The 25,900-nt window shown below is 40.4% G+C and overlaps 1 protein-coding gene across 1 annotated transcript; it reads left to right on the top strand.

Moving 5' to 3' along the window:
* The first annotated feature begins 1,259 nt into the window (after window positions 1–1,259).
* LOC117519250 (gastrula zinc finger protein XlCGF8.2DB-like) lies at window positions 1,260–25,853 on the top strand. The gene is made up of 5 exons (XM_034180569.1): window positions 1,260–1,277; window positions 9,336–9,452; window positions 22,677–24,139; window positions 24,282–25,279; window positions 25,378–25,853. Exon 3 carries the CDS (start codon window positions 22,862–22,864, stop codon window positions 23,909–23,911), a length of 1,050 nt encoding a protein of 349 aa, XP_034036460.1. The 5' UTR covers window positions 1,260–1,277; window positions 9,336–9,452; window positions 22,677–22,861; the 3' UTR covers window positions 23,912–24,139; window positions 24,282–25,279; window positions 25,378–25,853.
* Window positions 25,854–25,900: the final 47 nt, after the last annotated feature.

Here is a 25,900-nt window from a genome sequence, read left to right as displayed (position 1 = left end):
AAATGACTGACTGAGATACACAGTGTTTTACCACCAATAACTAATATTTTAGATGAAAAATTAATTGAAATGGAATTTGATTATTGAATTCCCAGGAAAAAAAATGTATTTATTTTTGAAATAAGTAGTTGACCATTTCTGTTTTGTTGTCCTGGTAGCCAACCAGTCTGATCACACTGGTAACTGTCACAGAAATACTTGTCTTTGATAAAACATGAATGTAACATTTTAGCTGTCATACTATAATTTTTTAAAAGTAATTCATTTATTGTCAGAATATGCTCAAATAGAAATCAGGTTCATTACAGACAATAAGACTTTAATTATTTTTCTCCACATAAATCCTGTGAAAAGGGTTTTTTAAAAACACATTTAGTGAGTCAACCCTTGTCAATTTTGTATATGTGGGTATTTTCTTTTTTTTTCCCCAAAGGTGCAAAGCGTAAAAGTAAAAATAAACCTAAATAACTTCAGATTTCCAAATAGCTGACACGTTATTTCAACTTTCAGATTTGGTGAGGTTACACCCTGGAGTAGAGAAACAAAATGTCAAACAACTGATTGCCATCAAGCTCAATAATTGCCAAAGAATGCAGTCATTTAATTTTCTAATCACTCGTCTTTTTTAAGAATGGCTTGCAACACCTACACACGCCTTGTGGTAGTTCCTAAACAGCATTTGAAGACTTTTTGTTGTTGTTGTTGTTTGGTTGGTCTCTAATCTGGCGCATGTTATGTGGATGCTGGGGAGTGGTAACATGGCGCACTGTGGCTTCGCAAGACTCGGGCGACGCTTGATCTGATCCAGAGAATTTTCATGTAAATCATTGTTCTGTTAATGTTTGTTTTCATAAAAAAATATATTAATAGAAAAACACATCAATTTAACAAGCTTCGTGTTACAGAGATAAGTTATATGATATGCGCAGTGTATACTTCCGGTTCCATCATGCAGCGCGCGGCGCGGGGACACGCCCACAACAATGTGGGAACTCCAGGATTTGTGTGGTTTGCGCGTTTCATATTAAAAGTAGTCATAACGTGCAGCTTTCGGCTGTAACAGCCACAGCTGCTAACGCGGTGTGTTTTTCCATCGATTTTGCAGCAGAATCGAACACGGGAAACGCTTGGATAGAAGCAGTGCGCGACAGAACCCGGATGGATCTCCCTGGACCCAAAGAGCGCCGTGTTATGCGGACTTCACTTGCTCGTGGGGATCCACGGGTTATAGATTGGGTAGTGTTTATAAAACGGGTATCTGACATTTTTCAAGGATGGTAAGTTACGCAATTTTTCTATAATGAGTTGGAATGGCGTGTGAGTCCAGAATGTTTTTTTAGAGGAAGAACTCTTTTAACCCTTTTATTTCCTGTTAATTATGTATTTTTTTTATATTAATTTACTTTCTTAAGGTATTCAGAAATGATTTAGGTTCTTGTTATATTATTATTATTATTTTACTATTTTGTGGTTTGATTTTTAAATGGACCACAATGGAAATAAGTGTTTTCACTTTCTTGTGTCATTCATTCCATTTTTATTATAGTAGCCAAGTGGCCTCTGTGTGCGTGCATGTGTATGGTTTCAATCACTGAGAAACTGGGGAGAGCTGACATTTGCTATTTGGTATGGTTATGTATTTGGCAGTGGATATTTTGCCAGATATGGCAAACACGCACCTCACGCTATTTGACCGGATCTCCTCGCTGATTGGCTAGTTCAAATGACATAATCGAAGAGTTTATTTCAACATGGCGGTCGGTGCCCTCGGCAAAGTTGAACTGGATGCTATTTTGCCGTGTGCTGGCACCCGCTGTTTTGCCAGCCGTCTAAATTTATTCGCGGAACTTAAAGGCGATCGGAGTTTAAGATCTCCTTATTTCACATTATTGACAGTGATTTTCATTATTTTCATTATAGAAAATTGGCCTATTTCACCATTCACTATTTTCGGGGGTGGACTGATCGAAGGTTTTGCAGACATGACACTGACACAGAAAAAACAGGATAAACACACGTGCCGACGTGGAGTTCTGTATTTTCGTTTTTATTCTGTCTTGAATTTGCAGGTACCACGGCATTTTGAATGTTTTATCATGTTGGCTACACAAAATGAGGCCACTTAAGGCCAAATTAAAAAAAGTTGTTTATCATCCCCGCCCAACACAGAAAATTACCAAGACTGCAGAAATGATTTCCACCATGCCCGAAATTATTTCCACCGCGTGGCCAGAAGCGCCGGTCAAAATCATTTCGGGCACGGCGGTGGAAATAATTTTCGCCACATGGTGGAAATAATTTCAGGCACGGCTATGCCACGTTTTTGAGCTGCTTTTAGCGATGGCACCCAAAACGGCATAGAATCCATCCGCCAGTTGGTGATTTTCTGTTCCGATTCAAACGACTTTATGGCACCCAAAATGGCCGTTTGAAATCATTTTGGGCATGGCTATGCTACGTTTTTGAGCTGCTTTTAGCATCCGAGAATCCCTCCGCCAGTAGGTGATTATCTGTTCCAATTCAAATGACTTTATGGCACCCAAAACGGAATAGAATCCCTCCGATTTTATGGCACCCAAAATGGCTTTAAAAGATGAAAAATTAGCACCAACACTCAATGCCGAAGGTGCCGCCATGTTGAAATAAACTCTTCGATTATGTCATTTGAACTAGTCAATCAGCGAGGAGAGCCAGTCAAATAGCGCTAGGTGCATGTTTGCCGTATCCGGCAAAATATCCACTTCGTATGCATTTTGGGTCAAGGATGAATGCTGCAAAAAGAGAAAGTTGATAGGACTAATATTTTTGGAGATATTAGTGATATTCACTAATAACAGTGAACAGTGGATGTTGTGCTGCAGTGCACCATGGGACTTTGGGTTTGGAGGTTTTAAATGTTGTTATTCTGGTTTATGTTAGCTTAACAGTGTTGTTAGTGGTAATTTATTTATTGTGTTTTTGTAGTTCCATTGGTTTAGTTTAGTTAAGTGTCATGTTGCTGTTACCATGAGAAGTGTAGAGAAGTGTAGGGCGTTTGATGTCTGTGTTTGGGGGTGTGTACAAATAAAAGCACATGCTTGCAGCAGAATGCAGAACAGACTAAACTCTGTGTGTGTGTGTGTGTGTGTGTGTGTGTGTGTGTGTGTGTGTGTGTGTGTGTGTGTGTGTGTGTGTGTGCGCACACGCTTGTGTATAACTTCAATCATGGACAAACTGGGGACAGCTGACATTTGCCGTTTGGTATGCTTATGTATTTTGGGTCAAGGATGAACGCCGCCAAAACGGAACATTGGTAGGACGAATATTTTTGGAGGAACTACAGATATTAGCTAACAACACTGAACAACGGACATTGATAATTCTATTCTACAGTCACACGCCATTCCAGCAGGTGGCAGTAAATCATGTATATACACTGAACAAAAATTTCAATGCGACACTTTTGTTTTTGCTCCTATATTTCATGGGATGAACTCAAAGATCTAAAACATTGTCTATATACTCAAAAGACCTATTTCCCTCAAATATTGTTCAGAAATCTGTTAGTGAGCACTTCTCCTTTGCTGAGACTGCTAGACCATCACCTCCCATTTAGCTGTTGATTACCTCTTTGTTGGTTTGAGTTGTTGCTGTGCACCTGTTGACTCATCTGTTAAGGAGGACATGGGTTACAAGTGGAAAAGTTTCCTCACTATGCATAGCTGCTAACTCAGAAATAGTACCTTTCAATGATTTTACTCTCCGTGGTCTAACAGCTATTTTGTAGGCAATAGCGATGTTTGGACTTACATTTTGCAGAAAAGTTTGAATAACAAAGAGCTTGTTACCTTCTCTAGTTAGGCCCGTGTAGTTGTCCCATACAGTTGTGAACCGGTGAATGAATTGTGAGAGTGACTTTGTTTTTCTGCACACAGTGAACAGTTTGTGAAAAGTCATTGCATTGCCTTGCACATTTAGTGACAGCATCTTTAGCTTTAACATCAAGCCATACAGTCAATGGTGGATTGTCAAGCCCACTGGACACGCGCGTGTGTATGCTTGCATCGAAATACATAATAACATATGGATGATTCTTTAACTACGGGCACTATTGGCCTTGTAAATGTAATTTCCACCACACCATTGCCTTACAATATAAAGTGCCTTGGGGCAACTGTTTGCGATTATTTTTCATATTCGCGATTACCGTGAATTATTTATTTTATCCACAAAGCATAAAACGACTCAGAATCTGACGTCATTGTGCTGCAGCCTCGCTCTCGTCTTAAGGCGGGACAATAACAAGGAGGCTGACGGCCGATTAAAACAGTGCCGTCTCCTTCAAAAGCCGTCTAAAATGCGGAGCTGTCAGTGTGTGTGTGTGTGCCTGTGTGTGCACGCGCGCGCGGAGTTAACAGGCTGCAGACTGCGAGGGAGGGGAGGGGGTGGGGTGAGGGAGATTCCTGAATGCAGGCGCAACACGTTCAGTGCGCAGCGAGCGCGGAGCAGAGAGAGGATTTTAAATGGAGTGAACATGTTAACAAAACGAAAACGTGAAGCTGCCTTTACTTCTCTCTGAACTTTCTGTAAAGGTGTGATTCTGCCGTTACCGTCCTGTTCACACCATGTGTGTGTCGTATGCTGAATTTATGAGATCATGAGATGAAATAAATGGTCAAATATCTTTAAAAACATATTTAAAAAATGAAAAGATATGAATGAACTGAGCCACACAAAAAAAAACAATGTTCAGACGTACAGATCACAAAAAGCAGGTGAGAACTCTGAACTTTAACAGCTGTTATTTTCCAAAGGTATTTATTTGTTCAGTCTTGAGCTTAATGTAGTGTTTAAGCACAAAACGTGACTGATGAGGAGAAACAATTTCAGAAATGCAACAGAAACAACCACAATTCAGAAAAAGTTGGGACTGTATGTACGTTCTTCCAGAGTTGTGTAATTATGCTACAATAGTAGAATATAAAGAAGGGAAAAAAAGAAAAAAAAATAGACTATATTCGTCAATCGCAATTATTTGTCTGACAGTTAATCATCTCCAGAAATTTCCTAATCGTGACAGCCCTAGGGACAACTACATTTTGTTTAAAAAAAATCACAACAGTTGTATGACATTGAATACCCCGATTATGTTTTGATTATTTTACTAATATTTTATTCAGAGATATTTTAAAACATTAGAAAAAACGTTTCTTTACCATTCATTTTTATCATTGAAGATCAAAAGTCTGGGTGTGGGACAAGCACAAAACGGCAATATTTGCATATAATGATGCTGAAAAAAGGTGAAAAAGTCATCATAGACTACTAAAACAAATTTCTTAACACACTTTCATTGTAAAGATAACTATAAAAGTGTGACATTTCCCCTTTTTTCTCTTTTTCATACAATATGATCAAAGGACATAATAAGTGCCCGTAGTCTAAGAATCACCCATATACTGCTTCCGCAATGGGCTGGAGCGCGCGCACATTGACAGGCTGTTCCAGCTGGACCGGACCACCAGTTCATGTGGACATGAAGCAGGCAATCTGAACGTCATGTCTGTTTGACAGGACAGTGAGCGGTGCACCACAGGACGATATGACAAGCCAACAGTACGACAAATGCACCACTTTCAGTCACATATCAGCAGAAATATGCAGTGCCAAATGCCGTTTGGTCAGTTATCACAGTGCTTTTTTTCCTTTTTTTTTTTAGAAAATACACTTATCTGCTTGTTGATTTTAACCATTTCACGCTCCTGTTATGAGACAGTGATTGTGGCACAGTGGTAAAGTTTGGTAATCAGAGCGTGTGGATTCAAATCTCAAGAGTGGCTTTTTTTTTTTTTACCAGGGTTATTTACCCACGGGCTTCTGTATTGCGTCCTTTTTTATGTATTATTTATATTAACCCAGTGATATTCACTAATTATATGGCTGGTTTTTATTTTATTTTCCTCCACATCAGCAGCGCGATGTGGTGCAGTTCATCCCACAGTGCGAGCAGCCGCAGCAGCTCGCACTGTGTTCCTGCTCATAAGACACCGTCGCACCAGGATTGTGCATGCCTGCCTGTTGGCGCGATGTTTCGTGGTGCGCTAATTCGAATTGTCTCACGCTGTTTCGCCTTAATTCAACCAAATTTGCACTATGTGTGAAGGGCCCTAATGTTGTATGTATGTATGTATGTATATATATATACGAGGTCTGTTAGAAAAGTAGCCGACTTTTTTATTTTTTGCAAAAACCTGATGGATTTGAATCACGTGTGCTTGCATGAGCAAACCTTGAACCTTCGTGCGCATGCGTGAATTTTTTCACGCCTGTCGATTGCGCCATTTGCTTGTAAGCAGCTGAATGTAATCCAAATGGTTTCCACCTGGCTGTCGCCCAGTTTCTGGCAAAATTTGATGCAGTGCTGCTCCAGTCGTTCCGTCATTTTCCTTGCAAAGAAAATCCGACGAGAGACTACACCCATCCTCACACAAAGGCTGCTTACTAGCAAATGACGCAATCGACAGGAGTAAAAAAATTCACGCATGCACACGAAGGTTCAAGGTTTGCTCATGCGAGCACGTGATTCAAATCCATCAGGTTTTTGCAAAAAATAAAAAGGTCGGATACTTTTCTAACAGAACTCGTGTGTGTGTGTGTGTACTCAACAAAAATATAAACGCAACACTTTTGGTTTTGCTCCCATTTTGTATGCGATGAACTCAAAGATCTAAAACTTTTTCCACATATACAATATCACCATTTCTCTCAAATATTGTTCACAAACCAGTCTAAATCTTTGATAGTGAGCACTTCTCCTTTGCTGTGATAATCCATCCCACCTCACAGGTGTGCCATATCAAGATGCTGATTAGACACCATGATTAGTGCACAGGTGTGCCTTAGACTGTCCACAATAAAAGGCCACTCTGAAAGATGCAGTTTTATCACACAGCACAATGCCACAGATGTCGCAAGATTTGAGGGAGTGTGCAATTGGCATGCTGACAGCAGGAATGTCAACCAGAGCTGTTGCTCGTGTATTGAATGTTCATTTCTCTACCATAAGCCGTCTCCAAAGGCGTTTCAGAGAATTTGGCACTACATCCAACCAGCCTCACAACCGCAGACCACGTGTAACCACACCAGCCCAGGACCTCCACATCCAGCATGTTCACCTCCAAGATCGTCTGAGACCAGCCACTCGGACAGCTGCTGGAACAATTGGTTTGCATAACCAAAGAATTTCTGCACAAACTGTCAGAAACCGTCTCAGGAAAGCTCATCTGCATGCTCGCCGTCCTCATCGGGGTCTCGACCTGACTCCAGTTCGTCGTCGTAACCGATTTGAGTGGGCAAATGCTCACATTCGCTGCCGTTTGGCACGTTGGTGAGGTGTTCTCTTCACGGATGATGCGAAGGAGATGTGTTGCAATGCATGAGGCAAATGGTGGTCACACCAGATACTGACTGGTATCCCCCCCCAATAAAACAAAACTGCACCTTTCAGAGTGGCCTTTTATTGTGGGCAGTCTAAGGCACACCTGTGCACTAATCATGGTGTCTAATCAGGATCTTGGTATGGCACACCTGTGAGGTGGGATGGATTATCTCAGCAAAGGAGAAGTGCTCACTATCACAGATTTCGACTGGTTTGTGAACAATATTTGAGGGAAATGGTGATATTGTGTATGTGGAAAAAGTTTTAGATCTTTGAGTTCATCTCATACAAAATGGGAGCAAAACCAAAAGTGTTGCGTTTATATTTTTGTTGAGTATATTTACACACACAAACCCCAATTCTAATGAAGTTGGGATGTTGTGTAAAATGTAAATAAAAACAGAATACAATGATTTGCAAATCTTCTTCAACCTATATTCATTTGAATACACCACAAAGACAAGATATTTAATGTTCAAACTGATAAACTTTATTGTTTTTGTGCAAATATTTGCTCATTTCGAAATGGATGCCTGCAACACATTTCAGGGGCAACAAAAGACTGGGAAAATTGATGAATGCTCAATGAACACCTGTTTGGAACATTCCGCAGGTGAACAGTTTAATTTGAAACAGGTGAGTGTCATGATTGGGTATAAAAGGAGCATCCTCAAAATGCTCAGCCGTTCACAAGCAAAGATGGGGCGAGGATCACCACTTTGTGAACAACTGCGTGAAAAAATAGTCCAACAGTTTAAGAAGATTTCTCAACATTCAATTGCAAGGAATTTAGGGATTCCATCAAATACAGTCCATAATATTTAGATTCAGGGAATCTAGAGAGCACGCAAGCGGCAAGGCCCCTTGTAAGTGCTTCCAAGCCTCTTATGTGATCCACATTGGTGAACAAATTTTGTAAGTCCTTATGTCAGAGACTCTATTGATATGATCAATATTTTAAAAACAGTTAACAGTCTAAACCAGGATAGTCACCTTGTTACATTGGACTTACAGCCTTTTTGAACAAGAGACCTTATGGAACACTTCCCTCCACTCAGTGTATAAGAGAACTGGCAGAAATTGTGCTTTCAAAAAATATTTTTATGTTTGAACAAGTGTCCAACATATATAAACAATGTAAGGGCACAGCCATGGGAAGAAAGCAAGATGTCTCCAAATTTCAGCTCATTGTATGTGGCCACGTTTGAAAGAGAATTTGTGCTCAATCAGAGTAATCCGTTCTATAGCCACATAAAACTTTGGAAAAGATATGTTAATGATGTTTTCATGATTTATGAGGGTTCAATTCAAAGTCTTATGAACTTTTATGAATTACTTGATATAAACTCATCAACACTTAAAGTTTACTTTGAGTCATAGTCAGTCACAGATAAGCTTCTTGGGCATTTCAATCAGACGTGAGCAAAATACACTTATCACAGATCGATACAAAAAAGACATTGATAAATGCTCCTTTTTGCATGCTGACTCTTTTCACCCCCTCACCTGAAGAAAAGTTTACCAATTAGTCAATTCAACTGGGTCAGGAGGATTTGTACAAAACAAACTGACCATGTAAAACAAGCAGATGAACTGGAGTATCACTTCAAAATGAGAGGCTACAGGGAAGAGTGGATAAGAGGAGCAAGAAACAGATTTGACTCAATTACACAAGAGGAGTGTCTTAAAAACAAAAGATACACAAGGATGACAAATGTGCCAAGATGTTATTTGAAATACTCAGCTCATGGTAAGGATGTTGAAAACGCCCTGAAGAAACATTTTGGTTTGTATGATCTGTGTTTCTCTCATAATTGTGACCTAATTGCACACTTTTAATGAGAATGAGTGGTTAGTGTACATTAGTAATTTCTCTGCCACATTACAGAGAAAATGTACCTATTTTTTCTTTTTACAGGAAAGAAGAAGGACACCCCAGATCATCCGGACTATGTACGCTCCATATTCCCACAAATAGCACTTGAGGAGTCTGCAAACAGGAGCAAGACTTTCAAGATATCAAAGAACAGAAAAGGTATGTTTTCTAAAGTCTGTGGACAAAGTAGTTACTTACCATATTTTCCGGAGTTTTTTTGTTTGTTTGTTTGTTTGTTTTTTTTACTAGTTTGAAAGGTCCTGCGGCAGTGCAACTTACAGACATTCATGTCTGTGTGTGTATGCACAAACGAACAGAAGTTCATGTAAGTGTGCACAAATGAACAGCTGTTGGGTCTTTCCATCTCAAGCCACCCAGAGGCTCCCAGGTGACCCCTCAGTTCTTTTCTCTGTTTGATATGTTATTCCTATTACAAAGTTACAGTGATATGCCAAATATTAGGTCTGTATCTTGCAAACATTTGAAGTTACAGACTTTGGAAATTTTTGTGAATTTTTCACATATTGTGAAAATGGTGTTTTTCTACCAACTTTGCACATTAATAATGAGCTCCCTATATGCCTCACTGCTTATGCCAGGCTAACTTTTGGTGTAGAGTTTGGAAATGGTGGCAGTTTTGGTGTATCTAGTGTGATCTGATCCGTCTTCCACAAAGACCTCAAAATGGTAGAAAACCCAAAATTTTACATGTCGTTCGTATCTTTGATTAGTTCAAAATCAAAGAAATGTACTAGGTATGGCTATAGAACTTTTTGTATGATTGTTTGTGATATAATTTAACACATTTACATATTTAAATGATTCACCAGGTTGTTTTAACAAAATTTATAGTTGTTGAAAAAAATGATAATTTTGAAAAAGTGTCCAAATATGTGAATTTTCATCATCCCAGATGCCATTGTGGACAGTTGACTATCATATTCATATTTTTACCGTATATATTCTTACATATCTCAAGATGATATGCTGCAAATATGCTGTTGTTGTTGAGTTTCCTTTGTGTGATTTTTGTCTTTGAATCAGAATGTAGAAAGTTTTCAAGATACAGGCCTGATATTTGCCATTTCACCCTAACTTTGGAATGTGATTAACAGATAAAATTGACAGAATAAAGCTGAGGGGTGACCTGGGATTTTTTTTCAAAACTGGGTGATTTCAGATGGAATGAAACTGTTAATTTCCACAGCGGAGTAACAACATGAACAGAAAGCAGATAAATGCTGCTGTGAGCTGATTTAAAATTGAACTCACTGTAAGTTTATGTTGGGCCGCTCTCTCACTTTGGGAAATGTTCTGCATAGAAGATAATCCGACAAACATCAGTGCTGGGCTCAAAAATGTCAGTGTAACAATCCACCATTAAATGAGGAAGAGGAAAAGTCCTAAACAGTTGATTTTGCTCTGGAAAGAGACTCAGATAAAACACTCTGTCCTCTGATCACAAAACAAGGTCCTGGCAGGCCCGTACCTGGGAAGATCTATGAAAAGAGCCCATCCAGATGGATAAACCAGCAGTGAAGCGGGCCCGCTGGTCCGTGCCTTCAACCGGTGGGAGATGGGGATGACGGAGCGACTGCTCGCCCAGCCACGCTGCAGGCTCAGCCTGTCTTCTCACCCAAAGTTACGGTGTGATATAAAATCTGCCACAGTAAGGGGACCTCGGAACCACCAGAATATTATCACAAATGCAAGAAAGAGAAGGAAAAGAAAACATTCTGTGTTCTTAAGAAATACTGTAATGTTTCTTTACTGGAAGACCACACCTTTGGATACACTTTTGGATAGATAGACTCTTTTCCCCATTTGGAAGAAACCTTATTTGGACTTATTTGAAAGTACAGGGACAGCTCTTGTAAGAAGAAGAAAATTAATGGTGAGCTTATTTTATAAATGTACTAAAAAGAGTTTAATGTTCGCCTCACGTGATCGTTGTGTCATATAATAGTCTGTTCAGTGGCTTAAAGAAGCAGTTTGCGCTTGTAACAAAATCATTAATTAGTGCTTAGCGTCCGATGACTAATGCAGTGTTTGTGTTGTAAATATATAAATGATACACCAGATTTTCAAACGTTTGATTGCATAGTATGTTCGTCTCACCTATGATTGTCTGTTCAGTGGCTGAAAGAAGCAGTTTACTCACATTTTATCCCCTAATAATGACATTAATTAGCTCTTTACCTGTGTCCTTTACACCATGTGTGCCTTTATAAATTAATAATATGGCCATTTAATCCATTTTGCTGCTTCTTGCGTGAAGTGATATGTGGGACTTACAGTGGGTAAAATAAGTATTGAACACATCACAATTTTTCCCAGTATATATTTCTAAAGGTACTATTGGCATGAAATTTCCACCAGATGTCTGTAACAACCTAAGTAATCCACACATACAGATAAGTACAGGAATTAAGTTATGTGTAATCACATGGAATGACAGGGAAAAGTATTAAACATGCTTACTGAAATGTATTTAATTCTTCTTACAAAATCCTTTGTTGGTAATGACAGGTTTAAGATCCCTCCTGTATGGGAAGAACTAGTCACATGCATTGCTCAGGTGTGTTTTTGGCCCACACAAACAGTCTTCAAATCTTTAAGGTTCTCTTCTATGAACTCTGATCTTTAGTTCTTCCTATAGATTTTTCTATTGGATTCAAGTCAGCTGATTGGCTGGGCCATTCAAGCAGTTTTGTTTTCATTGTCTGAAACCAATTGAGAGTTTCCTTGGCTGTGTGTTTGGGACCATTGTCTTGCTGAAATGTCCACCCTGTTTCATGTTCATCATCATTGTACATGGCAGCAGATTTTTATCAAGAATGTCTCTGTACATTTGTTGGGGAAGAGCATACAGGACTCATCACTCATGATGGCATCGGCAGACATGCGCAGGGTTCTGAGCAAAACAAATCAAAGGAAAGCAGCTGGCCCAGATAACATCCCCAGCCGCACACTCAGGGTTGGCTCATCAGAGCAAGCTAATGTGTTTGCTGACATATTCAATCTGTCCCTTGCACAAACCTCTCTACCCACCTGTTTTAGGCCAGCACCATAGTGCCCATCCCCAAGAGAAGCACTGTCACTTGCTAAAATGACTATGGTCCCATAGCAGTCCCTCCAATCATAACGAAGTGCTTTGAAAGGATAATCATGACCCACATTAAAAAGACCATCCCAGACATCGTAGACCCCTACAGTTTGCATATCACCAGAACCGATCCACTGATAATACAGTTAACACCGCCATCCACATAGCCGTCACACTCTTAAAGAGCAGGAACACATGTTAGAATGCTGTTCATCAGCTACAGCTCAGCATTCAACACAGTCATCCCCTGCAAACTCACAGATAAGCTCCTCATACTCTGACTGACACCCTCCCTCTGTAACTGGGTGCTGAATTTTCTAACAGGCAGACCCCAGTCAGTTAAAGTTCATAAACACACATTTAGCATAGGAATTGTGAGCATTGGGACTCCCCAGGGCTGTGTGCTGAGCCCCCTGCTTTACACACTCTTCGTGTATGACTGTGTAGCCTTCCAGAACATCAGCATCATTAACTACAGTCATCAGTCTGATCACTGGCAGGGACAAGACAGCATACAGAAGAGAGGTGGCGAATCTGGTAGCCTGATTTCGTGACAATAATCTTTACCTCAGTGCAGAAAAGACCAAAGAAATGGTTACTGATCCAAGGAGGAGTGGGGAGCTGCACACACCACTATACAGATCATCAAGAAGTCCCAACAGAGACTGTACTTTCTGAGAAGACTGAAATTTGGTATGTCAGCCAAAATTCCCAGCAATTGCTACAGGTGTATGATTGAGAGTGTCCTCACCACTGCCATCACAGTCTGGTATGGTACTTGCACATTCCAAGACAGATAGGCTGTCCAGCGTGTGATTAAGACCTCACAGTGCATCTCTGGGGCAGCCTTCCCCTCACTGCAGGGCATTTAGCAAACCAGAGTCTTGCGTAGGACACACAACCTCATCAGTGCCAGTACATACCCCAACACTCACTCTTCACACTCCGACTATCAGATGGTACAGGAGTCTGAAGTCCAGGGCTACTAGGATGGTGAACAGATTCTACCCACAGGCCATTAGTCTTCTCAATAGCTCTCTTACACACTGACCCCTCCAGCACCTGAGTGACTGTTATTTCCCTGTCATTCTACTCAACATCATTATTACTATCATCTTCTAAGTATTTATTATAATAGCTCTGTTCACTATTTATGCATCCATGCACCTTACAACTCCTGCAGACCAGGAATGCTGCTTAAAATGACACAATACTGCATAAAATTGCCAATACTGCATAAACTACACATCCACACATCCTCTAAATGGTACATCTTTAAATAAGTTATGTAATACATTATTCTGTCTAATAATGTGTGTTTTATAATTTGCTTTGTTTTTTCTTTTTTAATCATCCGATGTGAAGATTCTTCATGCAAATTTTCTAGGGAGAATGATAGGGATGGGTATTGATAAGATTTTATTGATATCAATTCTGCTTATCGATCTGATTCCTTATCGATACCTCTTGTGAATTTTCTGTGTACTAAAAGGCTTTACAGATTTTTTATGTCAACAACACTTTATTGAGTCTTAAAGTAAATAAATATGGTCACTAGATCCTTAAACTCTGGACATAATAAATTCAACATGATGGATCCTTGATCTCTGGACATAAATAGAAATAAACAAAATCTGTAGTTTTTGTCAAAAGCATTTCCTTTCAGACATTATTGGCATGAATGTCTTTCCATACCTCTGAGCTGAGCTCTTGCAGCTGGCTGTGCTGCACGTCAGGATGTAATTCATAAAGAATGCAGGACGTCTCATTTTGGGAGGAAAAAAAACATTTTAGTCGATTTGTAGTTTGTTTGTATTACAGCGTTTGTAAAGAGGTGTCATTTTATTTAAAGTGGCAATTCGTTTTGAAGTTATTAATTCTGAGCGGACTCTGTCTCGGCAGAGAGCCGCGCAGTGCTTGGAGCTGTGCCAACAGAACGGAGGACGATTCTCGTTTCTTAACTGCAACAAGACAAGAGTCCCAGTTAGTGACTTTAATCCACACAAAAGTGACTCACAGTTAACCTATTTTAATGGCTTTGAGAGGGGTTAAGAAGCGGACTTTCCGCTTCTGAAGAGCAGCGAATCAAAGAACCAATGAGCCAGCGGATCGAGGCTTTGCTTCATTGGTTCACGCTTCAAACTGGAGTCGCGCTGCAGAAACGGTTGATTACAGACCCGCTGTAGGGTCTGTAATCAATGTAGAGAAATGATCATTTTCCCGACAAACACCCTCAAAAACAACGGCTGCTCTGAAGAACTGATAAGGGTATTGTTAAGCAAAAAGACTATTGATATCGGTGGTTCGAATCATTTCTCAACGATACTCGAAAAGAACCGGTTCTCGATACCCAACCCTAGAGATTGAACAGAGTAAGAATTTCCTTGTGTGGCATAACTGCCTGTTTTTACTGTGGACATGACAATAAAAAAAAAACCTCTCAACTCTTGAACATTTTTCCATTCATCCTTCCTTCAATGATATGAAGTCTGTCAGTGCTGTCTGCTAAAAGGCAGCTCCACACCATGATGTTCCCACTACCAAACTTCACTGTTGGTATGGTGTTTTTGGGTGATGTGCAGTGTCATTTGACCTCCAAAAATGGTGTGTATTATCACGTCCAAAGAGTTCAGTTTTGGGCTCATCTGACCAGACTATATTTTCCCAGTGTTTCACTGGCTTGTCTAAATGTTGTGCAGCAAACTTTAAACAAGCTTCAACATGCTTTTTCTTCAGCAATGGAGTCTTGTGTGTTGAGCGTGTAAACAGGCCATGGCGGTTGAGTGCATTGCTAATTGTTTTCTTTGAAACAATTGTTCATTTGCTGTTCACACGTGTTCCTTGGTTCTCAGACAACCCTGATGACTGTTTTCACTCCTTTGTCAGAAATCTTGTGAGGAGCACCTGGCTGTGACCGGTTTATGGTGAAATGATGTTCTTTCCACTTCCAGATTATGGCCCCAACAGTACTCACTGGAACATTCAGAAGTTTAGAAATTATTCTGTAACAATGCCTTCAGTATGTTTTGCAACAATAAGGCTACCAAAATCTTGAGAGAGCTCTTTGCTTTTACCCATCATGAGATGTTCTTGTGTGGCACCTTGGTAATGAAACACCTTTTTATACGCCATCAGTTGGGACTGAACTAGCTGATGTGAATTTGCAGTAACAAGGGGTAGGATTGCTAATTCCTTTTAACCTAGATTTCAGCTGGTGTCTTGGCTTTCCATGACTTTTTGCGCCTCCCTTTCTTCGGGTGTTCAGTAGTTTTTTTTTCTTGTCATTTCACATTGTTACACATAACTTAATTTCTGTACTTGTTTTGGTTTCTTTATATGTGTGGATTACTGACATCTAGTGAAAATTTCATGTCTATAGCAGCTTTAGAAATATATTTACTGAGAAAAATGGTGATGTGGTCAACAGCTATTTTACCTGCTGTATACTCCGATGCAACTTGTATATTTGTTTGTTTTTCCTTCTCTAAAAGAGGCATTTTTGGACCAGTGTGACTTATACGCCAGAAAATACGGTATATACATTCATTGCTGTGAGCAAACCTAAAATGTTCACCGTTGTAAAATATCGTATTCGCACGCCGGAGTGCCCTGGGGGCTGCTTGCCATATTTTGCTTTAAATGGGGGTGGGTATTTGCACAAGCTCGGCCAAATATTACGTTTGTTGGACTGCCCATTTCAATAAAATGTCAAATTTTTCTCACAGATAAAGAATAAGTCACCTGTCTGTTTTTCCCTGTCCTTTTTTTTTCATTTATTAAATGTGTTCCTTGTCAGCTGTTGTCTGGCACACAAAAAAGGTAACATGACATCCACGGTCAGTTTTCAATATCAACCACATGAACAATAGCTTTCTTCACTGAAACATTTTTGCACAGCATTTATTTTAAAGCAGAAAACCAATGGAAGCTTCAGAAAGTTCCTACCTGTTTAAATCCAGGCAACTCCACAGTAAAATAATCAATTTGTTGCTGTCCGTGATTCCAGCTTGTTAAGATAAAATACTCCAAACCAGAGCACCGTGCTCATAGAGGGCAAACGTCCTTCTAAGGAATCGGATGCCTCTGTTGCAGTAGACACGCTGAGTGAAACTCTCGTCAGATTTAACAGTGTTAGCACTGTTAGCAGCTGTCGGTAGCTCCACATAATGTATGATTGCTGGAAAAAGATATGAGGCTTATAACTTTTAATGTCCACAACAAAGTAAATCGTTAGGAGAACCACCGCGCAGTCCCCAAAAATATGATTTAATAAACACCCGAACAGTAAAGGGCAAGGTGTCATGAAACAGTAAGGCACTATGTTTGGTTCTATGTGCATCTTGAAATTTTTGACTATATTTTTGTTTGAAGACATTCATCGCACATCCCTGCTTCCAGACCAAAATAGGAAATTCCTTCTGCTCATTGCAGATTCTCTGTCGAAATGTGATGTCATCTGTCTATTAGGGCCCCAACTCCATGGGAGACTGACAAATTTGCCAATGGACAAAATAATTAAATACAGGAGCACTTCTGGACCTAACAGAGAGAAAACTGACTTCACGTGTTGACATCAGCAACAGTATTGATTGGGGATGGGTGATATGGCCTAAAATCCATGTAATGCGGTTCTGCCCACTGAACATTAAAATCTGGATGAAAAACATCATAAATCATAAGCATTTTTATACTGTTTTAAACCTATGAGAGCTCAGTGTAGCTGTTAATTAATGATTGTTAAAGCTAAACCATATGCTTTGTGCAACAACAGTTATTAAAGCAAGCTACTTTGATAAGAAAAGTATTTAATATGTACAGTAGTGTTCAGAATAATAGTAGTGCTATGTGACTAAAAAGATTAATCCAGGTTTTGAGTATATTTCTTATTGTTACATGGGAAACAAGGTACCAGTAGATTCTCACAAATCCAACAAGACAAAGTATTCATGATATGCACACTCTTAAGGCTATGAAATTGGGCTATTAGTAAAAAAAAAGAAAAGGGGGTGTTTACAATAATAGTAGCATCTGCTGTTGACGCTACAAACTCAAAACTGTTATGTTCAAACTGCTTTTTTAGCAATCCTGTGAATCACTAAACTAGTATTTAGTTGTATAACCACAGTTTTTCATGATTTCTTCACATCTGCGAGGCATTAATTTTGTTGGTTTGGAACCAGGATTTTGCTTGTTTACTAGTGTGCTTGGGGTCATTGTCTTGTTGAAACACCCATTTCAAGGGCATGTCCTCTTCAGCATAAGGCAACATGACCTCTTCAAGTATTTTTACATATCCAAACTGATCCATGATACCTGGTATGTGATATATAGGCCCAACACCATAGTAGGAGAAACATGCCCATATCATGATGCTTGCACCACCATGCTTCACTGTCTTCACTGTGAACTGTGGCTTGAATTCAGAGTTTGGGGATCGTCTCACAAACTGTCTGCGGCCCTTGGACCCAAAAAGAACAGTTTTACTCTCATCAGTCCACAAAATATTCCTCCATTTCTCTTTAGGCCAGTTGATGTGTTCTTTGGCAAATTGTAACCTCTTCTGCACGTCTTTTATTTAACAGAGGTACTTTACGGGGGATTCTTGCAAATAAATTAGCTTCACACAGGCATGTTCTAACTGTCAGAGCACTTACAGGTAACTCCAGACTGTCTTTGATCATCCTGGAGTTGATCAATGGGTGAGCCTTTGCCATTCTAGTTTTTCTTCTATCCATTTTGATGGTTGTTTTCCATTTTCTTCCACGCGTCTCTGTTTTTTTTTTGTCCATTTTAAAGCATTGGAGATCATTGTAGATGAACAGCCTATAATTTTTTGCACCTGTGTATAAGTTTTCCCCTCTCCAATCAACTTTTTAATCAAACTGTTGGGAAAGTGTAGGTACACGGACCCACAACAGGGGGCGCAAATGAACGGACAATGGAGGAAGTCAAATAACAACACTTTACTGTTGTGAATGGGCACAACAAATACAACAGATTACAACAATGGACAAAAAGCCAAATCACAAAAGGTGTCGTGTGGGCAGGCTCGAAGATAGGAGACGTCTGTCCAAAGCAGAACCGGAACCACACGATTTCCTCCGCCACCAGACCCCGGGAATACTGGAGCCGCCAAGTCCCGAATTCCCAGGTGGCCACTGCCTCCGCGTTTCGGACCTGGTACTGCTGGCGAGGAACAAAGAAACAATTAAATGTGGGCGCGTTTGCACCCAGCAATCCGCACGGCAGGAAAACTACCTCCACCTCTCGTTGGAAAAGGAGTCTGTTATACAACGCACAAAAGTCACAAAAGGTTACTGTCACACAGTTAGCTGAGAATGTTACCTTCCAGGTAGAACGATATCTCGGCAAAGAGGTGGAGACGTCGTCCTGCTGATGTACCCCTGCTGATCAGATGATTGGTAACAGCTGTTGCAGGTGATGCGTGACAGCTGTCACCCTGGCTGCTCCTGTGAGGCGGCTGCGCCCTCTGGTGCCTGGAGCCCGCACTCCAGACAGGGCGCCCTCTGGTGGTGGGCCAGCAGTACCTCCTCTTCTGGCGGCCCACACAACACAAACTACACTGTTCTTCTGAGCAATGTCTTGAACGTCACATTTTCCTCAGGCTTTCAAAGAGAAAAGCATGTTCAACAGGTGCTGGCTTCATCCTTAAATAGGGGACACCTGATTCACACCTGTTTGTTCCACAAAATTGACGAACTCACTGACTGAATGCCACACTACTATTATTGTGAACACCCCCTTTTCTACTTTTTTTTTTACTAATAGCCGAATTTCATAGCCTTAACAGTGTGCATATCATGAATACTTTGTCTTGTTGGATTTGTGAGAATCTACTGAATCTACTGGTACCTTGTTTCCCATGTAACAATAAGAAATATACTCAAAACCTGGATTAATCTTTTTCGTCACATAGCACTACTATTATTCTGAACACTACTGTATTTACCTGCAGGTATCACTAAACAGGAGAAACATAAATTAAGTGTCAGAGATGAAGAGATACAGTCACTGCATGAGCTGTAGATGTGCTGTTATTTCCTTTGATGCTCTTGATTAAAAAAAACAAACAAAAAAAAACCTTCTGATCTGATGCTGTTTAAATCATCTAAAAACGTGTCCGAAGGCAAGTATATCCAAACCATTTGGTGCTCTCAAAAACACATTTTGTTGACAGTCTAACTCAGTGACGCAATTTATCAAGATTTAAGAAGTTAACACTTTATAGGTGCTATAATTAATTAAACTAAATTAACTTATTTTGGCAGCCATAGTATGAACAAAGGCAAAAATAGCAAACAAAAAAAAAAAATTTAACTTACAAAACCAGTCTAGACCCACCAGCAAGTAAAGATCTCTTTATAAATCACACAGTACTTGGAATTGTCTGCACGTTGATCTGCCTCATATCTCACTTTCACGTTCACATTTAACAACCATAGTTGGTCAATGCAAAACAGCGGTTGCATCTTTAAAAGCACACGAAGTCTGAAATGTGTGTTTGTCATGGCAACCAAGCAGAAGAACAAGAAAAGAAACATTTATGAAACACAAATCAAAGTGCTTGTGTGTGATCTTGGCATTTGCATGACAAAAACAATAAATACACTGAGTGCCAATGGCACCACTATGTGCCAGCTGTATGCCCACAAGTAGTTTTGAACCTAACCATTCATAATTACCATTCACTCATAGTGTTGCATGTTTGTCCTTCATTTTGATATCACAATCACTTATGGTCATAACTTGAACAAGATTTAATGAGTTCATCACAAGAACCAGAGGGAAATTTTCCAAATAACAGAATAACTAGTTGGGGTCCATACCAGTTCACAGTATTACACAGATCACAGGATATAAAGACAAAATTAATGTAGAGACAAAAGGTAAAACCAAAAAAGACAAAGAAAAAAGACAAACAAAAAGCAAAGCACCCCCTCCTGGCGACAACATGCTGTTTTATGTGACCCCAAGAAGAAGAACCTTTAGGGTCATATATACCCAGTTCATAGCTAGCGACCTTGAGAGAAGCTCCTTTCCCACTGGGCCTGCGTAGAGTTGCGTTGTGCTGCATATCTCTTACGCAGGAATGGCTGTGTTCGTTGCGCGCAGGAGGGAAACTTTGGCTTATCTCTTCTTCTGTGGTTTTGACACTTCACTGCCAGCGAAGTTCAGTGGAGTCCAGCGGGATGAATAAAATCTAGGAATGCAGGTATGTACTGATTTTAAAAAAAGAAAAAACTAAAAGGATTTTTCACCGGACTGGCATAGGGTAGCGTACAACTGCAGAGGCATGGTGTACAGTAGCACAGTGTTGCATAGACTTGTGGAGAGTACTGTGTCTAGTGCTCTACGCTGAATGTCCATGAAAAAATTAAACGTTTAATTTTTTGCATCCATTTTGTGGAACTCTTTGCATCCCTCAGCCTATTGCCACATAGGGCTACATAAGCGCAGCGTAGTCGTTATGCCGCATTACGTACCTCTACATTGGCCTAATGTGAAAGGGGCTTTATCAAAACACCACTATAATGCATCTGGTATGCAGATCAGTATTTCTATGCCCATGTTTGTTATACGAGGTCTGTCCATAAAGTAACGGACCTTTTTATTTTTTTCAAAAACTATATGGATTTGAATCACGTGTGATTGCATGAGCCAAGCTTGAACCTTCATGCGCATGCGTGAGTTTTTCCACGCCTGTCGGTTGCGTCATTCGCCTGTGGGCAGGCTTTGAGTGAGCACTGGTCCACCCCTCCCATTGGATTTCTTTTGTCTGAGAACTTGCTGAGAGACTGCCGCTTTGCTCCATGACATTTTTTTCAGAAACTGTTAGAGACAGGCAGTTGGAAACCATTCGATAGATTCAGTTGGATATCGGTGAAGATTCTGTCGGCGTCACGCGGATTATGGACTGTTAAAACCTTTTTAAAGACGGCCCACAGCGGCGGAGGGTGCGCGGCGCACCGAGCGGCCATCGACAGACTGGATCGACCAGATCATTTCTAAACTGAACGCTGTGTTGATCCGGGACATCATGTGCCTACCACAGAAATGGCAACAGAGCTGGACATAGCACTTTTGTGGCACATTCCACTGTTACAGGAGATTTTGTAATGAAAGACGTGCGGAGGATTTCGCGCGTTGGCACGAAGCAGCTCAGGACGCGCAGCAAAAAAACACGTCCGTGTTGGAAGTCTCACAGGACATGTTGGGGCATGTCCAGCTGTTACACAATTTCTCGGATACTCACTCGACTGAAAGCCATCGAAAGCTGTCTGAATCTTCTGAATGGTTTCCAACACGGAGGTGTTTTTTTTTTTTTTTGCTGCGCGTCCTGAGCTGCTTCGTGCCGACGCGCGAAATCCTCCGCACGTCTTTCATTACAAAATCTCCTGTAACAGTGAAATGTGCCGCAAAAGTGCTATGTCCAGCTCTGTTGCCATTTCTGTGGTAGTCACATGATGTCCCGGATCAACACAGCGTTCAGTTTAGAAATGATCTGGTAGATCCAGTCTGTTGATGGCCGCTCGGTGCGCCGCGCGCCCTCCGCCGTTGTGGGCCGTCTTTAAAAATGTTTTAACAGTCCATAATCCGCGTGACGCCGACAGAATCTTCACCGATATCCAACTGAATCTATCGAATGGTTTCCAACTGCCTGTCTCTAACAGTTTCTGAAAAAAATGTCATGGAGCAAAGCGGCAGTCTCTCAGCAAGTTCTCAGACAAAAGAAATCCGACGGGAGGGGTGGACCAGTGCTCACTCAAAGCCTGCCCACAGGCGAATGACGCAACCGACAGGCGTGGAAAAACTCACGCATGCGCACGAAGGTTCAAGCTTGGCTAATGCAATCACACATGATTCAAATCCATATAGTTTTTGAAAAAAATAAAAAGGTCTGTTACTTTATGAACAGACCTCGTATACTGAAACAATCTTAAAACCTTGAATAGTGTAAAACTAAGAAAAAAACCTTATCTCCATTTCTGCCCTCTTATGGTACTTTCATGCACATCTCCAAGCCCTCTGACCTTTCAGTTCAGTGCTCTTCCATGGTGCTCTGCTCCAAAAATAATGCTGTCTGTTCTCTGCGTTAAAAATAAAATATGTCTTGTGTGTTCCTGCAGCAGACAACAAACACTGAAAATATTTCCCTTTGTCCAAAGAGAATGAAGGCATGAGACTAAATTCAAGTAAATGTGGCCTTGATGGATGCATGCGCTTTCTGTTTTATTGTTTTGATTGCTTTCTTCTAGATGTGCAGCAGCTGTTTGTGAGGAAAGAAGAGATTCTCCCTGGGGAGCAGGAATGGAGTCACATTCTGCATGTGAATGATTTAAATCTCCCACATATTAAAGAGGAACAGGAACAAGTCTGGATAAGTCAGGCGGAAGAACTGCGTTATCAACTTGAGGACAATGATATTATCACATTCCCTTTCATGGGTGTTCCTGTGAAGAGTGAAAATTATGAAGAGGATTCACACTTATCATATCATCAAAGCCAAACTAATGAGAACACAGAGCCTGTAGTCAGCAGCCCAACTGCAGATGTTAAAATAGAAGATGATGGCGAGACCTGTGGTGGATCAGAACCATCCAGTAACTTTGGTCCAGATTGTCACTTACAAATAAAGACCAATGACAAGACTTTAAACTGTTCTGACACTGAGACTGATGATAGCTGTGATTGGCAGAAGACTGGGGATCAGGCTGGTTTCAACAAGAAACAACTTAGTTGCTGTAAATGTAGAAAAACATTTGGTCGTATGAATAGTTGGAGGGTGCATGCAAGAATTCATACCAGAGAGAAACCTTTTAGCTGCACTGAGTGTAGAAAAAGATTTGTGCAAAAGGGTGCTTTGAAAAGGCATATGAGAAGTCATACAGAGGAGAAACCATTTAGCTGTTCTGACCATGGAAAAACATTTGGTTTCATGAATTTGAGGGAACACAAGAAAATTCATTCAGGAGAGAAACCATTTAGCTGCACTGAATGTGGCAAACAATTTGCACAAAAGGCTAATCTGAAAAACCACCTGAGAATTCACACAGGAGAAAAACCACTTGGCTGCTCTGAATGTGATAAAAGATTTGGGAGAAAGGGAGATCTGAAAAGGCACCTAAGAATTCATACAGGAGAGAAACACTTTTGTTGCTGTGAGTGTGGTAAAACATTTGGGCAAGAGGGTGTGCTCCAAATCCACATGAGAAGTCACACAGGAGAGAAACAGTTTAGCTGCTCTGTGTGTTGTAAGACATTTAAACAAAAGGGTTTGATGGAGAGGCACATGAAAATCCATACAGACCAAAAACAATTTAGCTCCTTTGTGTGTTGTAAGAGATTTAGACAAAAGGGTTTGCTCCAAGGGCACATGACGAAGGCACAATGCGCTGGACACACATTAGTTGCAGTGCGGCAGACAACTGTTTTGCAAGCAGAATCAATGGAAGTTGAAGAGAATTTTCAAATAGTCCGAATAAATCCCTAAAGGTTTTGCATAGAAAAAGCTTGTCAGGTGACTTTTGTTGTGTGCCCCATTGTAGCAATTCTCGAATGAAATGTTTGGCACAAGGAAAGAAGATAGCCTTCTACAGATTTCCCAGAAATGAGCATCAAACCCAACTTTGGCTAAAAGCGATCGGTAGAGTTGAGGCAGATGGGACACCTTGGATTCCCAAGAAACATTCAAGGATCTGCAGTGAGCACTTTGTCAATGGTATGTTTATAAATTATTTCCCCCAATTTTCATTTTTTGCACACGTGCATATATATATATATATATATATACTGTTTGTGAAGTCATACTGTAAACATTTCATTTAAAACATTCACAGGTAAGATTTTCTTTCACATTGCAGGCACTAAGTCCATCAATAAGGAAGACATCAGTTACGTGCCTACAATATTTGGTTTCAGCAGTGCAAAGGTTCCATGGAGTACTGTTACAGTCAAAAAGGCCGGCATAGTGCCCACTCCATTACCGCTTCCAAAAGAAGTGCCTCAAAAAAGTTGAGCCTTGGGTGCCCTTCTTCAGATAAACTGTCTACTATGCCAACACCACCTGGACTTCATGACTATATCAAGACTACTATGGAGCCTGGCCACCTCGAGAAAGTTGCAAAGGTAGAGAAACTGATACCTGGACTGCTTGCTTCTATGAGGGAGCTGGAGCTACTCAGAGAACAGAACCAGGATGCTGAGAAACGGGCTTTCAGTGTAAGGACCATCGAGAAGGATCCTGATCCGTGCATGTTTTGGACTGGGTTTCCAAACTATTTGATGTTCATGGCTGTGTTCAATTGGCTTTCATATAAGGCGAGCAAAATGACCTATTGGAGGGGTCGGAAAACAGTAGCAAGAATGCCAAGAACAAGCAATGGGAATGCAAACCGCTCTCTAACATTGCAAGAAGAGTTCTTTTTAACAATGGTCAGACTCAGAACAGGCCTCATGGTAAAAGATTTGGCACAGAGGTTTGGTGTAAGTAATTCATATGTAAGTTACATCTTCACCACGTGGATCAACTTAATGTACTGTGAGCTGCGAGAATGGTTCCAGCTGACTGATCCACACATTTTGTGGAAGAAGAAATCACAGGTCTTCTCTGACTTCCCTACTACACATATGATCATTGATTGTACTGAAATATTTTGCAAAACACCTGGTAACTTAAAAGAGAAGAAACATGATCAAAAATTTATGTTCCTAGTTGCAGTCAGTGCACATCCTGCAGTAATCTATGTCTCTGACATGTTTCAGTGTGCATCTGATGTGCACATCACGGCACATGGTGCAGATTTCTTAGCAGCATCTCAACTTGTTGGTGGCAAGGTGATGGCAGACAGAGGTTTCACAGGTAATTTCTAATTTTAAATTGTAACACTAATTCATAACTGAAAGCATCCACTGATTCCATTTCTTGTTTCACTAATTTGTAACCTGACTATTTTTCAGGGATATACAAGATGACACCTTTAGGCATTCAGATTATCACTCCAGTCTTCAAAGGACTGGAAGGATGCCAGCTGACTGAGAAGGGGGTCACTATGTCTGCTAGCAATTCAAAGACCAGAATTCATGTTGAAAGAATTATGCAATGCATTAAGATCTTCCACATTCTCGATGGAGAGATTCACATGCCAATGAAACATTTGGCAGAGCAGATTTTCACAGTCTATGCATACCTGACAAATTTTCAAAAGTTATAAATAATTGATCGCAATTTTTTCCTATATACATAGTTTATGTGGAGATGTGCATTGCATTGCATTTTAGTTTTTGTTTTTCTGTAGTCAAGATCACATGCTTAACCCTTAGATGAATAAGTAGGTCAAAAATAACCCAGTGAGGTAATTTTCTTGCAATATCTTTGTAATTGTAAGATTTGCCTGATGATGGCCTTAGGCCGAAACGTTGCTTGCTTGATTAAATTCACCCTTGTGTTGCAAGTGAGGCAGTGTGTGAGAGTTTTTTTGTT

Source organism: Thalassophryne amazonica, chromosome 10 (assembly GCF_902500255.1).
Source record: "Thalassophryne amazonica chromosome 10, fThaAma1.1, whole genome shotgun sequence".
NCBI classification, from domain to species: Eukaryota; Metazoa; Chordata; class Actinopteri; order Batrachoidiformes; family Batrachoididae; genus Thalassophryne; species Thalassophryne amazonica.
Note: the sequence above shows the minus strand (reverse complement) of the source record. Positions and strands in the feature narration are given on the sequence as shown.